The 18,231-nt window shown below is 33.7% G+C and overlaps 3 protein-coding genes across 3 annotated transcripts in view; 2 read left to right on the forward strand and 1 right to left on the reverse strand.

Moving 5' to 3' along the window:
* LOC125677748 (uncharacterized) overlaps positions 1-18,231 on the forward strand; it is a 59,802-nt gene that overhangs the window by 36,325 nt on the left and 5,246 nt on the right. The gene's annotated exons all lie outside the window — the stretch shown is intronic.
* On the forward strand, positions 1,422-7,800 carry LOC130052771 (uncharacterized). The gene is made up of 5 exons (XM_056158689.1): positions 1,422-2,473; positions 2,568-2,764; positions 5,161-5,318; positions 5,479-5,666; positions 6,397-7,800. The coding sequence occupies exons 1-5, from the start codon at positions 2,389-2,391 to the stop codon at positions 6,441-6,443; spliced, it is 675 nt and encodes a 224-aa protein (XP_056014664.1). The 5' UTR covers positions 1,422-2,388; the 3' UTR covers positions 6,444-7,800.
* Positions 10,700-16,446, reverse strand: LOC125677750 (uncharacterized). The gene is made up of 6 exons (XM_048915928.2): positions 16,333-16,446; positions 15,897-15,991; positions 14,398-14,594; positions 11,710-11,867; positions 11,418-11,605; positions 10,700-10,878 (listed from the first exon to the last, which is right to left on the reverse strand). The coding sequence occupies exons 2-6, from the start codon at positions 15,976-15,978 to the stop codon at positions 10,832-10,834; spliced, it is 672 nt and encodes a 223-aa protein (XP_048771885.2). The 5' UTR covers positions 15,979-15,991; positions 16,333-16,446; the 3' UTR covers positions 10,700-10,831.

Here is an 18,231-nt window from a genome sequence, read left to right on the forward strand (position 1 = left end):
ATATTAAGAAGGTATGTTGATATCATTCATTGACAATTTTGTTGACGGAGAAAACATTCCATTTAGCATGTCGATCCGATTTTCCTCTGTCACACACTGAAATAAAACTGCAAAAGTAGCACATTAGGCCGTATACTTTTAGAGACTTTTTATACACCGTTTGAAAGGTCATAAACTAATGTACACGGCAATTACTGATAGAATCGTCTGTTAACAAAACCTTTAAAGAAAACTGCATAGCATCAGTGCAAAATGTAAAACATGGGCTTCGTGTTTAAATGTTCAATAATTATTTTTTATTGAAAGTGGTAGGATTCTATCAGTAATTCTGATATACTATAGGTGTTTTACCGTCACTATCCCCAGTTAGACAAATATTTAAATCTTGGGATAATGTGCTACTTTTACATTTTCTATTAAGGTACCTACATGATCTATTTATAACAGTCATGCAATGGCGTCATTCGGAAGCGCATGCTTGTCATGTTGTTATGATACAAAATATTTTCATGTAAACAACCAAAATAGTTTTTTAAGAGTTAGTAGCTCCCTCTCTCTGTGTAAGACAGATTTTAAAAATTATGCAGTTTACGTGCATAAATGAAGCATGACCCGCGCACCCCAAGATCATCTGAATGTATAACTAGTGGTGTAAATCGCAAAAATAGTTTTCCATCCATTAAACACTGCATGTTCTTTTCGTATTTCTTATAGATATAAAGTACTAAATGTAAAACTTATATGGTACCAATTTTGATGCACCAGATGCGCATTTTCACAAATAATAGAATAAATTGAACGCGAAACAAACGCTGTTCAAAGTGACAATTTATCATGCTTATTACATTTTTGTATTAATTCCCGAAGTTTAGTGCCAACACTAACATCAATCCCAAATTGAGTACAATTTACATAAATTTGAGGAATTTTTTTAAAAGAATACATTCACGGCAATTCGGAAATTCCGCAGAAACAGAAACATTGATTCCGCAGAAACGCCTGTACAGTTTGCTTTTGCGTGGCCTTTAATAACGGCCATACAATTTGCGAAGGGCTTGCTTTAAAAAAGACTGATAAAAATCATATAACATAAACTTATTGGTTTTATAAAAACATTATAACCCCAACACATAATTTGGCCTGATTATACACGTGAAAGTTAAATCGCATAATTCGCGTCCGTTTTGTCCTCTTAAATATGTAACGATAATTTAACATGTTCTTATATGATTAAAGCGTGGACGACCTTTTACCCCAAATGAAGCTGGTTTTGAAATGCATAACCTTCAAAATCTAATGAAATGAAATGTGGTTACAATTTTCAACTTTTGGTAAAATTCGATTTTAATTGTAAAAAACAAAGCTTTGTAATTGTGTAATTTAAAACATAATGACATGATGTTGTAGAATAAGCAGGTATCCATAGAGGGCGGAGTCATTATGCGTTTCTATCTATATAAATATATCGATTAAAGCTTCTTCAAGCCAATGGTTTTTCTGAAAGCAAAAGGTGATGTATTATTTCAGAGTCGTGTCGATACAATTGTAACTGTATTTGAATGAAATTGATAACTATCAGCATTTTAAAACTTTACTGAAATATGTATGAAAAGAGGTGGTCATGTTGTCAAACACCCTGAAGCCCGGGGGACTTTTCAACATGCTAAACAGTTCGTTCGACATTAAAGCTGTTTTGTTTGGGTATGTTTATATAGTAATCAATTACCACAAATGTATACATACAATTTATATTGAAAGGGCATGGTATGTAGTTACTTTATAGGGTGTGCTGAATTATTGCTATAAAACATATTTGTTCAATAAGTCTGCTAAAATGTCTTCCATTCACTGTTGAAATGCATGGTTTGGGTTTTCGAAATCCAGCGACTCCTGTACATGTATGTGTATCTCGAGAGTACTGATAAAGTAATGAGATTTGAAAGTACAGCTGTACATTTTTTATTTAACAAACATTTGAAACACCTTGGATATTGATACATTGTTGTGTTTTTTTTTCTTTATTTAGATATTGACAATGCCCCGTGCTTCTGGCACGTTAATACATTGTTGTGTTTTTCTTTATTTAGATATTGATGCATTGTTGTGTTTTTCTTTATTTAGATATTGATGCATTGTTGTGTTTTTCTTTATTTAGATATTGACAATGCCCCGTGCTTCTGGCACGTTGATGCATTATTGTGTTTTTCTTTATTTAGATATTGATACATTGTTGTGTTTTTCTTTATTTAGATATTGATGCATTATTGTGTTTTTCTTTATTTAGATATTGACAATGCCCCGTGCTTCTGGCACGTTGATACATTGTTGTGTTTTTCTTTATTTAGATATTGATGCATTATTGTGTTTTTCTTTATTTAGATATTAACAATGTCCCGTGCTTCTGGCGCGCTGTTGTATCTTTGTCTAGTTGCTGCGTTGACTACAGAAGGATTCGGAAGACGGCGCGAAGATAGTAAGTATCTATTGATATCAACCTAGCCATGCAATCCCATGAATTAATTTATGTAACAAGTTTAAATTTTCTCACCTTCATCAATTTGTTTTAGATTGGAAATTAGTATTTCACGCAGTTAAAGGTAATGGGAAAGATGTTCGTGACGCCTGGAATGCGAAGTCACCATCGGTTTGCACAACCGATAATGGTTGTATTCCACCTGGTTTTAAGTTGAATTTCTGGAGGGATAAAATGAAACATCTGCGGAGTCCCCTTCTCGACCAGTGGGATTCACTCAGAATCCAAAAGGTGTGTTGTTCTTTAACTGACTATTTTAGTATAATCGGAAATATTTGTTGTGTACAAACTATTCCGGTAAGTCATAATTTAAATATATCAAACTGCAAGCTAACAAATACCTGCTATCTCACGTGAATTTTTCGAACTTGTATTTCTGACTTTTCCAGTATCACTATTACTCTGATTTACTAATGTGTAAAATAATTTTCTGTCTACCCCTGGGTACCTTTGTCCTGTCCCCTCCTTAATCGAGTCCCTGAACTCTCCTCACTAATTTCCTATTATTCCCGTGTACTACATGTCATCCGTCGACCACTTCTGTCGTTCTCTCGAGGTTTAATTGTTTTTATCAGATAAACAAAAAACATCCATTTGCATAACAGGTACAGAAGGTTCTATGTCACACATATGCTTGAACATTCATTGGCAAGCCTAAAAACTGAAAAACATATAGTCTGCGTTGTAAATAAATTTGTAGATTAGTGTAGTTGTTGTGCTAGATGTATTTATATGTAGTTTTTGTTATTATTTTCAGGTAATATTGGCCACATTATGTAATTCTTTTCGTTTGTAATGAAGAAGGGACGGGTTGTCCCAAAAATTTGACAATCCGGTTGTTCGTGTCGATGGCCAGTTTAATGACTTATATATATATATATATATATATATATATATATATATATATATATATATAGCTCTAAAACTTCATTGTTATTTCGGATTTCAAAGATTTCGGTTGAGCATAACTGAAGATACATTATTTGTCGAAATGTTCATCTGGTGCATCACAATTGGTACCGTATATAAGTTTAACATTATGACCCCTGGGTCGAGGCCTCTGCTGCTGGACTGTTAGTCCCCGAGGGTCACTACAGCCCAGTAGCTAAGTACTTCGTTACTAGCTTTAAAATACGGATGTAAATTTAATTGCTGTTATAAAATTTAGAAATCCATTCCAAAATTTAAGGATTATCTCCCTCACGCATATCTCTTATCCTTAAACGAATTTGATTCCACTTTTTTTTTGGCACATTTTTTCCCTATAATAGCTCTAAAACTTCATTGTTATTTCGGATTTAAAAGATTTCGGTTGAGCATCACTGATGAGACATTATTTGTTGAAATGCGCATATGGTGCATCAAAATTGGTACCGTATAAGTTTAATATATATATATATATATATATGTATGTATGTATGTATATATATATATATATATATATATATATATATATATATATATATCCAATAATAAAAGTCAAGAAACACAAAACTCGAATAACATTTCACTGTTACCGCTTTCGGCTTTAATGCCTCTTCAGACAAAACTGTCTGAAGAGGCATTAAGGAGGTATGCTACACCAGAGAAATTTGACGTAGATGAAAAGTGGAAGATATGTTCAACAATACTTTGAAGTTGAAAATTTTCAAATTTACTTGAATTTGTCAAAAAAAATACAGTTTTAGTAGAAGGTAATCTTAAAAAATTAAAAAACCCTGCTGAACTCGAACCTGTGACCTGCAGGTCAGCAGTCGGAATTATAACCTACTGTACTACTCGGCTAGGTATTTAAATGGAAAAGGAAAAGTCAAATATTGCTGATATCGATTTTTTTATCCATGTTTTTAAAGGAAGTCAGCCATTATGACGATGTAGAGTACTACCTTAAAGCCGAAAGCGCTAACAGTGAAATGTTATTCGAGTTTTGTGTTTCTTGACTTTTATTATTGGATGTATTTACTGTATCAAATACCGAATTCTTTTTTTTACAAACTATATATGTATATATATATATATAATCCAAATAGAAAGAGTTGATATCACACAGTCAAAATAATTCAATAAAAAAATCAGGAAAATATACAGTTCCAAAATATATTTAAATCACTAGCGCTTTCTGGATTTTAACATCCATCCTCAGGTGAATACAAATTTTAAATAAATTATTAAATTTTTAAATTTTTTTTTTTTAATTTTTAATTTCTTTTTTTAATTTTTAAATTTTTAAATAAATTATTTAAAATTTGTATTCACCTGAGGATGGATGTTAAAATCCAGAAAGCGCTAGTGATTTAAATATATTTTGGAACTGTATATTTTCATGATTTTTTTATTGAATTATATATATATATATATATATATATATATATATATATATATAATAGTTGTATCGAGAGATATATTAAAGTCATTGATCACGTTTTAATGCCTTTAAATTTTGCATTTGCACTCGCAATTTTTTTAATCCAATTTAAATTACTGTTTTCCTAAATCAAACAAGAAAAAGGGTTTCTTACAGAATGTGTTTTAACAGTCCATGTTACATAAACCAAGTGTGTTAATTGATAGGCAATCTATATATCTTCCCAATAAATTATGATATATCAATCGAATTGTATTTTCAGATACGGGTTGTACTTGGTGGAAAGGGGAAAACATTAGCGTTCTTAGAATTTGATGGGAGTGGAAGCAACATGCTAAACTGGTTTAGCAAATCCAGACTTCTTGAAAGTAGTTGGTCCGATCTCAAGTCCTCGAGATCCAATTTTTTTTCAATTAAAGGGTACTAAGTTTTAAAGACGATTTTAAAGATCATCATAATAACATTAAAATATTACAGAATATCATCAAACAATGCATACATAATATCCCCAGCATCTTTATATCCCCAGCATCTTTATTCCTTGGTTCGGACAATTAGCATTATCAATCTGTGTTTGTAGACACGACAGAGATGGGAGACGTCCCATCAAAAGACATTTTTTTGCCAACAAAAGGTATACATCATGCCTGAATGCTGTGGGGTGGTTTGTTGTTATAGACAGACCAGATGGTTGTTTCTGGACGAGGAGCGAGAAAACCCCACTATTTTTGTTTAGCATGGACTCAAAGGCTGCTAAATGGAACCAATGTAAGTTATGCAATGGTTGCATATAATCCGTATTCAACACAAACATATAAGCATACAAACATACAAATTTATATATATATATATATATATATATATATATATATATATATATACATATATATATATATATATCAGCGACACACGGCGGGTGTGACCGGTCGACAGGGGATGATTGCTCCTCCTAGGAATCTGATCCCGCTTCTGGTGTGTCCGAGAATCTGTTTCCCAATCTCTATTTTGTATTGTTTCTCGGAGTTATGAGACTGGTCACTGTTCGTTTTATTCAACGGTCATTTATCATATATCAGAGCAAGTACGTATACGGAATAATTGCATTGCTTGATTGCATTTCTGATTTGTACATTGCTTGATATATTTCATTTGCAATGATGTAATTGCTATGACCAGAATAAATAGAACATTACCTTCCGTGATGAACAGTTTTAAATTGTAAAGGAATTTTACTATTTGGTCATACCGAATAGCATGATACGAAGAATCGTTAACCTTAATGTGGCAAAGAATAAAAAAAAAACCACTGTGATAGGAAGTTTTGTTGACAAGGAAAACATGAATATTTTTAAAGAAGTTCTTCTATGGAAATGTCTTGAAGAATTGGATGAAACTCATTTTGTCACAAATTTGCTATTTTTTTTTTCATTCAGAAAATAGCAGTACTGCTTTGTGATTCTATTATATAGCATGTTTATGATTTTGTTTCCTTCTTCAGGCCCCGGACTCGCTGAAGTCATGAATATTTACATCCTGCAAACGTAACAGTGTGGAGTTCTTGAGCAATCTATGAAACATCCTGAATGTTGTGATGTATGCTCAACCATGTTATGCCTTACCGAATAAATGCATATCAAAAACCATTGTGTTCATCATCTTTTTCGTCATATTTTCTTTGAATGGTTGAAAGGGTGAAAGTAACTAACAGCGATCAATCTAATAAGTCCAATAAAAAATACCTAATTAAGTGTAGGACAAATACAAACCATTGCACACTCTCTATACAGACATATAGAGCATGCGCAGTTCTTGAGGCTTACATTGATACGGTTGAAGAATAAATTGACGTTATCCTTTCAGAACCAATTTAAATGACGATAAGTTCAACAAAACAGAAATATTGATACAAACAATGAAAATCTGGGACAAAAATGTTACAGAGTCATACAAAGGTTCTGCTGGTGTTGTTATGGACACGGGTGAGTACTTCAAAGCGGTTCATTGACAACTCTCGGACGAATGCTTTTATAAAAGTTACAGTCTGATCCTAGCAACTTCTCTGCCAAGTTCTACAAAACTCTCCAGGACAATGTACAAAGAGGTCGAAATCGCTGAGACCGAAACAATTCAATAATACAGAAATACAATTTAAATAGCAATCCACTTTGTGCATCCAACACTTTTAGGCTTTGGGGTTTGGTAGAATTCAATGCAACATATAGATGGATAGATAGATAGATAAGCACGCATCAACACCCTACTTTCTTAAAGTGTCGCGTACTCGCGGATCTAACATCTAATTTTAATTAGATTCCTAAAATGAATGATTTTAATTTGATGTTTCAGTCGTGTTCTTTATATGGTCGTATCTTTATTCTAAGTTATCTAGCTTTTCTGTTTGTGTCAAGTTAAATGGTTCTTTTTGCAGAACAGGTGGTTGGGATTGACAGACAGATTGACCTAGGTACCTGATCCCACTTCTGGAATGTCCAGTGGTCCATGTTTGCCCAACTCTCTATTTTGTATTGCTTATAGGAATTACATGTATGGGATGGATCGCTGTCTGTTATCTTCAACTTTCACATAGAAAATGTATTGAAAGAAATGAACAAACATTGTCGGTCAAATTGACGAATCATCTCGGTCATTGGGTAGAGCCAGGTTTTTGGGGTACTGTTTAAAGGACACATCGCATGTTTCTAAACTTTTTTTTATTTTTTCAGCAAATTAATTCTTTTTATGCCTAAAACTACTTTAAATGTGTTTTAAATGAAATATTTTGCGTAGTTTTCGAGTTTGAAAGCGATTCAAATCTTGCCATATGCAAATTTTCTTTCGCTAGTTTACGCGCCATTATGTGTGACGTCATATGCGCCCTCGGGTTTGAAAACATTTATTAGCCATTTCATAAACATATCAGATTTAATCGAGAAAAAACCAATTATCACGTTAACGGCTTGTAAATAATAATGCATTAAGATGTTTTGTGCCGTGCTCGGGTGTACTAAGTTGTCGGTAGAAAGGATTTAGACTGAGTATTTTTCAATTTTTCGAAGGATGGTACGAGAAAAAAGACGTGGATAATTTTTTTGTTGGAGCAAGAGCTTTACCTTAAAAACACACTCACAGTCACCTTTTCAAAAAACGCTTGGACAGAGACCCTGATAAACTGCGAGAAAATGGATATATCGAAGCTATAAGCACTGGTAGGCCTATAGCATACATTCTGTTTTCCTCTTCAAATTAAATACACACTAGTACTCGGATCAACTGACCTTCACCTTGTAACAACATATATCGACGATACAATGTAACTTCTACCAACTGGTAGATTTACAAAAAATAGTAATAAGATTGCTTTATCAAAATAAAATAATGTGATTACCACTTTAAATTTGATTATTCTTATTGATTTGTGTGTGTTATCTTTTTCTTCCTTTCCGATATGCACCCGTGACACTGACAGTAGCTTGACATAGGGCCTAGTTGTCAACAATTAAACGTATAATAATTTGTCTAATCCAAAAATTAATAATGATTGCACTGTTTATTTTAGAAAAACAGCGCCTATTACAGATGTATAAAGGAATAACACCACCAAACAGTTTGTAGACAGTGACCCATATAAACATTATTTACTCACAATATTGCCGATTTCATACACGCTTTAAATACTCGCTATATTTGGGTATTTACATCGTTATATGTGCGCACTGGTGGCGAAAACATATAAAACTCGGAATATTTGTCAACATCGATTTAAATGTTGTCCATGGTAAATAAATTAGGCCTCTAAAAGTTGAGTTTTTAATAGTATCTCGCAGTACTTTCACAATCCGAAGGGCGCCTGTGACGTCACTGTACCACGTGACTACCTACCTAATTAACTAGACTTTTTGAAATCGGGGCTTAGATTTAAGTCTGTATTGTGGTTAATTATCGCAAAATTTCGGCGAACGAACTATTAGAATCAATTACTATAAGCATAAAGAAGACGAAATGCATGTAATGTTGTATACTTTGAAAACATGAGATGTGTCCTTTAAGGGTTCGTCGTTTAAAGATTTTACATCGACCTCTTCGGATGAGATCGCAAATACCGAGGCGCCGCGTCACAACATATGAGGCACAATAAAATGTCCACCCTGCTGAAACGCCGTAAGTGTCCAAACGTTGCAGACCGTCATCGACACTGGTGATGTCTCCATATGAGTGAAACATTCTCGAGTGGGACGTTAAACAATTTAGAATCAATTACTCCGACCTCGTTTTAATTAGTTGGAAGAATTTATACTTATTTTGGTTTGTTCTCAAAGTTCCCACCATTTACGTCATTTTAGTCTCCTAGTTGCAATTTATTGAAGATATATGTATGCGTTCTATTAATAAATGTAAAAATATTCCAATTGAATAAAAACTAGTGTATGCGAGATTCAGATGTTAATGTTTTCAATCGTTCAGGTGGTGTGTGATACTATTCTTAGTTCAACTCTACGTTTGACTGACCAGTGGTCTGAGTCAAGGATACTGAATATCAATATATTTCATTTAATACAAATCTATATGCAAGGTGAAGATAACGAACAGTGATCAATCTCATAACTCCTATAAGCAATACAGAATAGGTAGTAAGGCAAACACGGACCCCTGGACACACCAGAGGTGGGATCAGGTGTCTAGGAGGAGTAAGCACCCCCTGTTGACCGTGCAAAAGAAACTTGCCAAAATCGCTACCCTAAGCTTATACCTTACTATCTTTGTATGATTTTCCTAACAAGACAAAATATAAGAAATTGATTGCTATGCCTATGAAATTTTTGGCACGCCAATACACCCTATACGATAGGTCAGGCACGGTTAAGATATTTTTCGGCTTCGTTCGGTTCAGGAAACAAAACCTTGGTTTTCGGGGGGGGGGGGGTCTGTTCGGTTTTATTTTGAGTGATGAAATAAATTAACTTAATGAATATCGTGGACCCTGAAGTAATTGTTTCTCTGTAAAAATGCAAACATCAATGTTTAGTGCATTATATCAAATAATTATAAGAAATATTTATTTACACGACATTATAAAGAAAGCAACAGGCAATATTAGCTTTTAAGAGTTTTTTAATCAACTATAAGCTCTAAGTGTGTTACTGTAAATTACAACATATGCATGGCACTTACAATCGTAGTAGTAAAGGTCATTAAACGTACCAACTCTTGTCGCGACATGGGGCCTCTGTTTTTAAGATCATATCTGCAAGACCTTTGATTCTCCCTTTTAAATACGGATCGTTTGGCAAAGGAGTAATCGCCACCTATGCTTATATCTCAGGTTTGAGTGTTTTTCGAAGGCACGATATCCCGGTAGTGAAGCGAATGCACTGCCATTGAGCTATTACGATGCTGTTGCATACTTAAACTCGCACTTGAATATTTTGCAGATTGTGAGATCTTTGTTAAAAACTTTTGTCTCCCACTTTCGTAGAAAATTAAAGCATCCCCACCTTTGCGATTTCTTTACACATGTCACCATGGTTTGTTTTACTATTACACTTGGACTTTCTTTTGTTAGAATATCATTGACAAAAATATCGAACCAATCATGGGGCGTGTATCAAACGAAATGGGATATGTAAAATGTAAACAAAACGGAACCGAAATCCGGAATATACGAACCGAACCGAACTTAACGTCTTTGTACCACGGTTAACCGACTTTTCACTTAACTTTGACAGCACTACTATACGATTATAGCGATAACAAATGAGGCATAAATGTTAAGTGTACATTAAAATTATGATTGACAGGTCACCTGCAATTTCAAGTATTTAATGAACCACATGTATTGTAATTCATAATTAACTGACGTATAAGAAGGGTTGATGAATAGACACAACTTTACAAATACATAATCAGTAAGACTTTCAAGGTTTAGACCATGAAATCTACAGTGCTTGAATATATACATTCATCACATCGGCGACTCCTGGACCTGAAAAAAAGAAAACAAGTGTATTAAGGTTCTACTGTCCCACTGTTTGTGAAGATTCATATTAGGTCATATTGGTGCCGTCAAAACAATTAGAAATACAAATGATGTCGGGTTGGAATATAATTAAATTATGATATGAAGAAGAGGCGACAATGAACATTTCAAAAATACTTTACGTGTTTGCCAAACTCTTTATTTTGCATCCCTTATAGGGTTTATGAGATTCATCACTGTTTGTTATATTCACCTTTCATATACCAAATAATCAATTAAAACATATTTATGTCCTAATAATGACTGCATTTCTTGATTATTGGTCATATTATGCGGCTTCATTGTCATTTTTCTCACCAATTTTCGTTCATATTGCAACTAACCAGAAACGAAAATTCGAATCATCAACAAAGTCAAATCGTATAGAAGAACACATAGTACGATTAACTCGTCCAGGAATTCACTAATCTATATTAAGGGTACAACCACAAATTGCAGTATTCAACGAAATTTAATGAAACCATGCTATCCTAAAAATCACTTACTGTGATTCCAGTTTGCAACTTTAGAACCTTTGCTGTACAAAAAGGCTGGGAAGTTTCCCTTTCTTGCCCATGAACACACTTCATTGGTCTTGTCTAAAACTACAAACCACCCAGAATCATTGGGGCATCCCGCATAACGTTGGTTAACGAAGAAGTGCCTTTTGACAGGATTAGTATCTCTGTCGTGTCTAAGAAAGAAATAATAAAAGTAATATTGTGTGAATGATAAAAACACATTAATTCACTTATGATATGCCATATAATCAATATTTTATAATATAATATCAAGTACCCTTCAATAGAGAAGTAGTTAGTGTTGGCGGTCTTGAGATCGGACCAACTACTATGGAGAAGTCTGGACTTGCTAAACCAGTCCTTGTTGTTGCTTCCACTCCCATCAAATTCCAAGAAAGCTAGTGTTTTCCCCTGTCCACCAAGATCCACTCTGATCTGAAAATACACTCAATTACTTAAGTAGGATTGACTTTCTATGGATTGAGCAACACTTCAATCAAAATATGAAATACTGGAGAAATAAACACTACATTACACTTTCTCGTCTGATATGAAACCGACACGCTACACACATTTGAAAAAACAAGCTCTAAAATCATCAAACCTTTATAAATAACTTGCAAATACCAGATTTGATATTGATATCCCTCTACTTCCAAATGTGATCCTTAATTCTAGAGTATATGAAGAATATAAAAGATTTTAGTCTAACCTTCTTTATCATCACATTTAAGAACGTTCAATGTACGAGTTTGTTTGTTTTTCGCCCCGTTGAAAATGTTTCATTAATATTGAGATGTCAACAGTCATAAGTGAAGTACCACAATTTTATTTTTGGTGCTTACGACATTAAGGGATTTGTAACGTGCCAACGCCTGCCGCAACATGGGGACCCTTTTTATGAGATCATATCCGAAAACCCTGTGATTTTCACTTTTAAATGCCGAGTGTTTGGCGAAGGAGCAATCCCTACCTATGTTAACGTCTTAAGTTTTACGTGGACATGGCACAAGCGGTGCTGGAACTCAATATATCTCGATTACGAAGTGAACACTCTACCACTGAGATACCGCATCCGTAAATGTACTATAAACCCTGAAGCGGACTACTACACCAGTGGAACAATTAAGTAACGCTGAACGGTTTGGCAACGAACGGTTTTGCTTGAGAAATGAACACTCAGCGGTTTGAACGGAGTGGTTCTCAAGGTCAAGATGGGAACAAATGGTTTACCCTCGATTTCAAAGTCTACATTTTTTGGACACGTTTGGCACTTTTTATTCATACGGAGACATTGCGGGTAAAAGAAATTCCTTGTCTAAATACAAGTTTTGTCTAATTAGAATTATAAGTATTTGAAATAGAAGGAAAGTGAATGAACGTAAATTAATACATACAGTTATACGCGTCTTCAATTTCACATGGGGATATTTGCATCCATTTAATGTAATCAATAGAAAATAATCGCATTAGGTAGTTTCAGATCCGATATGAAAGGTGAAGGTAACGAGCAGTGGTCAATTTCATAACTCCTATAAGCAATAAAAAGTAGATAGTTGGGCAAACACGGAATCATGGACACACCAGACGTGGGATCAGGTGTCTAACAGGAGTAAGCACCCCCTGTTGACTGGTCACACCCGCCGTGAGCCCTATATCCTGATAAGGTAAATGGAGTTATCCGTAGTCAAAATGAGTGTGCCAAGAACGGCCTAACAATCGGTATGAAACATGTCAGACAGCATTTGAACCAATGATAGGTTGCATTAATGAACTAGATCGTTATAACGACTATAGAATTTGCGAAATGCTGACTTCAATTGAGACTGTTGAAACCTCTGTACCATCAACGGTACAGGGGTTTAAACAGCTTGTTTGTCAGTAGCTTGCCACGATATCAATAGCATTGTCACCCATATCTCAAAAGTACTATAATAATTTTCGATTGCTTAAATCAAATGCTATTTTTGAAAGGGGGATTCATTGTGTACATATGTTTCTTGTAAACATTCAAACAATGACTGATGACAATTCAGATGTACATTACAGTGTATATGAAAAGGGGCATTACACCATTTGACATTTTTACCATAGGTAAACTGTATTTACATGTAGATCATCTTAAATAGACCAATACATGTACATGGAAGGTGAAGATAACGAAGATGTAATTTAACAATGGATAATGATAAAGATTTGTCATTTGAAAATCGTTAATAATAACCACTTTCCTTGTAAATATTATTTATTGTACGTTTGAATTCGATAATAGAATGCTCACATTGTTTCAATCGTCCCGGTAAATTATCATATCGGTTGATGGTATACGTAATTGTACTCATTCCGTACACATTAATTTAAAGTCTCTGAGGTGAAATTTTGCTTCTTGGTTCAAAAACACTACAAGATTTTTTTTTTCGATGAACAGTAATTTATTCATTTCTTATTTCTAGTAATGAAAAATCAATTTTAACAATTATTCTTCGCCAGTAAGATGGTTTCCTTCCAAAATCTTTGGTGAAAATTAATTTCCAGTTTACCCCAAAATAAAGATATACTCTGTCCTGTAGTGGTGAATTTGGTAATTTGTAAAGTTTAACTGAATTAATCGATGGAATGTCCACCCTTGTGCAACTTTTAAATTCTGTGCCGAATGAAGAATCATTATTGTGTTATTCTTCTATCTCGACCAATAGCCCTGCTAACCTACATTGACTAACTGATGTAATAGTTCCGAATGACCACGTGAGATCGAACCATTTAAGGGAACGAAATAGTTTAGATAAGAACGGTACGCTTTGATCTCGGAACAGAACGTTAAACCGTTTGAATGGAACGGTTAGTTGGAAACACTGTACAGTATATAATAATGTGTGTTTAGAATATACAACACGTATCTTTACATTACATTGCTGAGTAGTTATGATTACAAGATATCTTAATAGTAATGAAGTAAATACCACACCTTCTTAATACTGAGTGACGTCCACTGATCTATAAGAGGACTTCGCAGATGTTTTGAATTATTCCTCCAGTGATCCAGCTTAAAATCCGAAGGAAGACAGCCATTGTCAGGAGTACATTGTGATGGTGACTTTGTGTTCCAGGCATCAAGGACAGATTCACCATTACCTTTGACTGCATGGAATACTAATTGCCAATCTGAAAGAAATTGATTAAGGTTGTATGAAAATTATATATATATTGTGCTTAATTATCTCGTCCATTTTGCAAATTGAAAATCCACTCAACTCGCCATAGTGTAATGATATGATCATTTTTGTTGTTGCTATGAATGATTTGCAAATGTTTATTTTCAAGGAATTAAACATCTTGATCGATAAGGAGTTAAAAATCATCATGAACATACATGTGACATATATGCATGCTAGATAACTTAAATAACATAATGAATAGCAGATACAAAATGTGAAACATCTTTTATTTTTTTTTATGAAAATGAAAGAATACTTCAATTTTATTCAATTGGTTAATTTATTGATTGATTGTTTTACGTCACGTTGATAATTTTTCATTCGTCTTCAGACATCACCAGCTGTGGGTGAAATACTACAAGTTTAGAACTCAGCTTAGCACTGAGGGCTGTAGCAGTAAGGGTTCGTGCCAACGCCTGCCGCGACAAAGGACCCCCATTTTAAGGCTCATATCCGACCCATGTTTCTCACTTCTAAATGCCGAGTGTTTGGCAAGGAAGTTATTACTTATTGTAAATGTCTTAGGTCTGGCGCGAAGCTCCAATTCACGACCCGCAGATTACGAAGCGAAGGCTATAGCATGGAGCTACGGCGACCTCAATTCAAAGGCTACAATGTTATTCGCTATATTCGTAAGTGATATATACTTTTTCTTCATTTTTTTGAATTTGTGATGGAAATGTAAACAAATTGACTTCTAACAACGGATGGGAAATCCACTAGACTCACTGCATTGAACGAATTTATTTCAAATTCATATAATTGCAAACGTTTATGACAAACATTTTTCGGGATTTATTACGACGGGAAATTATCAAATATTAAGTGAATACATGCCACAAACATGCAAAGAAAGTTCATCTAACAAAAGATTGTTGCAAAATTTTTATTCCTGTGTAGAAGATTATTCATAAGCGAGCTTTGAAGGTTAACCCATTATCGACGACTAAAGGATTTTTTTAGCTACAGTAATGTATCTTTAGACAATATCATCCAATGTTATTTTCACATGATTATATGTTCTAGTATATTTTGACTAAATACAGGAAATTCTCTGTTGAAAGTTGTGTGATTGAAGGTTTGTTATGGACAATTAAATTATATAAATGTATGTGAAAGTCATTGTCACACTTCCCACATAAAGCAATATCCATCGAAAAAAAAAACCCTGATTGTTCTGTTCACATTTCGGTGATAGAATTGAATAATTTGGTATAAACACTGTATGTTGTAAATAATCACAACTTACTATCTTCGTGTCCATATCCGATATTTGTAGTCAAAACTGCTACCAGGCCAAGCGAAATCAACACACCAGAAATATACGACATATCTAACTTCTGCCTAAATAAAAATGCATTGATGAATATTGCATTGCATTACCAGTGGTCTCAAATCACACTAGCGTCATTTGGCTTCAGAATTCATTGACTTCTAAAACCTTACAAATTTCTAACACATCAACCATTAAAATAATACCAAAAACACATTAACATTATCAATTTTGAGATAATTGGGAGGAATGAATAAGCCGAAACGAAGCACTTAATTGACATTTCATATATCATCCTATATTATTTCAATATGAACTAATAAAATCCCATCTTGATATCAAAGTAGTGTAAATATTTTAAAAATATATGTATAGGACCAGATAATTGATAGTTCAAAACTAAATTCATTACCTTGTGCATAGGGAAATCCAGTAGATTGTAGAAACATAGCTCGTGCTATATATATAGACATCATTCGAAATTGACCCCGCCTTCCTGGAATATCCTTCCTATTTCCAAAAATCAATCTGTAACGGCCTATACAAATTACAAAAATTACTTCACTTAAAATTTTGCAATAGTCACCATATTTTAAAATAATTACGTGTGAAATAATAGTACGTTTCAAAATGTTGTCACGTGAGTAATGAGGGATGATACTTAGTCGATCAAAAATAGGTTAACTCTAGTTGTTGATTGTTTCATATTATGCAATACCTTGTTCGTGACACTAGCATGAATTATAGGATTTGTGTAAAAAAAAATCTGCTAAGTTCGCCGATTTTCTTTATTACAACGTATCTTGCACGCAACGTTCAGTCAGGAACTTGCTGGAATGAAATACATGTAGCAGAATATGAATATTTTATTTTAAAGAGAATCAAACAAATTGGTTCGCTCCATAGTATTGAAACTTGAAAAGCATACAGTCAGTACCTTTATCGTACCATTTGTCTTTCATTATTATATAATGTAAGTGTACTTAGAAATCTATCGTCTGAATGTATATGTATAACAATTCTATTAATTACTTCCAATGTCAAAGTACACGCATATTAATGTTTAGCAGGATATGAAAACTCCATGTTAAAGAGAATCAAGCGAATTGGTTCGTTTTACCCTATTCATAGAACGTGGAAACTATATTTTTATGTGCTTTTGTCTTACTGTCTTTCATTTTTGTAAAGTTTTTAATATATCTAAAATACCATCACTCGAATTCATTGGCATAACAATTATATTAATCACGTTCACTTTCAATGTCAACTTATGATATTTTTTTGTTTGTAAATACGATTGTTTACGCTTACGTTGACCTGATTTATAACAGTCCCTCTTTACACTATGGTATACTGTATATGTAACATAGAAACACATTTATTTGCAAGAAACGTTTTGATTATTGTCTTCATCTTTCAGATATTGATGTCATTAATCTTACACCAGATGAATTGTGTTTCTTCTCAATAATGGATCATGTAAGAAACATAATCAGAAGTTAGTCGATTCCAGGTGTATATTCATTTTAAAATGTTATATCACAGAAGAGATTGAAAAATTTAATACAATTCAGACATATAATTGACGTTCGTATTTAGAAATATCAATATTCACAGAGATATATCACAGCAATCTGAAATCAAATTCATTATCCTTTTACAACGCACACAACATATTAAATCATTCAAAACGCAATTTTCCTCCCAACATGTCAACAATTTCTTCTCGTGGACTTTACCGTCTTCCCATTTGTGATGATTTAAATCTTTGAAATCATTGTATATTTGAGACTGGTATCCTTTTTCAGCATTGTAATAGGAACATAGAAAATAATCTGATAATATCTATAGGCAAGATTATTTGCCTGCTGTTGAGTTTAATCTGAAGCCAACAGGCCTGAATCAGGATTAAGTCCAACGCAATTTTTCAAAGATAGCATAGTGTTTGTTGGATCTGTCATAAATTAATCAGGTGATACTGAAAAGATAGGATATAAGATATTCGTTATTTATATGTTGAATGAAAGATGTAAGGTGAAGATAACGAACAGCGATCAATCTCATAACTCTCAAAAACAATACAAAATAGATAGTAGGGCAAACACGGACCCCTGGACACACCAGAAGTGGGATCAGGTGCCCGGGAGGAGCAAGCAGCCCCTGTCGACAGGCCACACCCGCCGAGAACCCCACATCCAAATGTCATTTTATTTTTTCCAAAATTAATAAAACCTGACCTTGACTTTTACACCATACAAATTATGGTGGCAGTACAGAGCCTCAGAAAAGCATGAAAAGAGCAATACACTTT

Source organism: Ostrea edulis, chromosome 3 (assembly GCF_947568905.1).
Source record: "Ostrea edulis chromosome 3, xbOstEdul1.1, whole genome shotgun sequence".
Taxonomy (NCBI): Eukaryota; Metazoa; Mollusca; class Bivalvia; order Ostreida; family Ostreidae; genus Ostrea; species Ostrea edulis.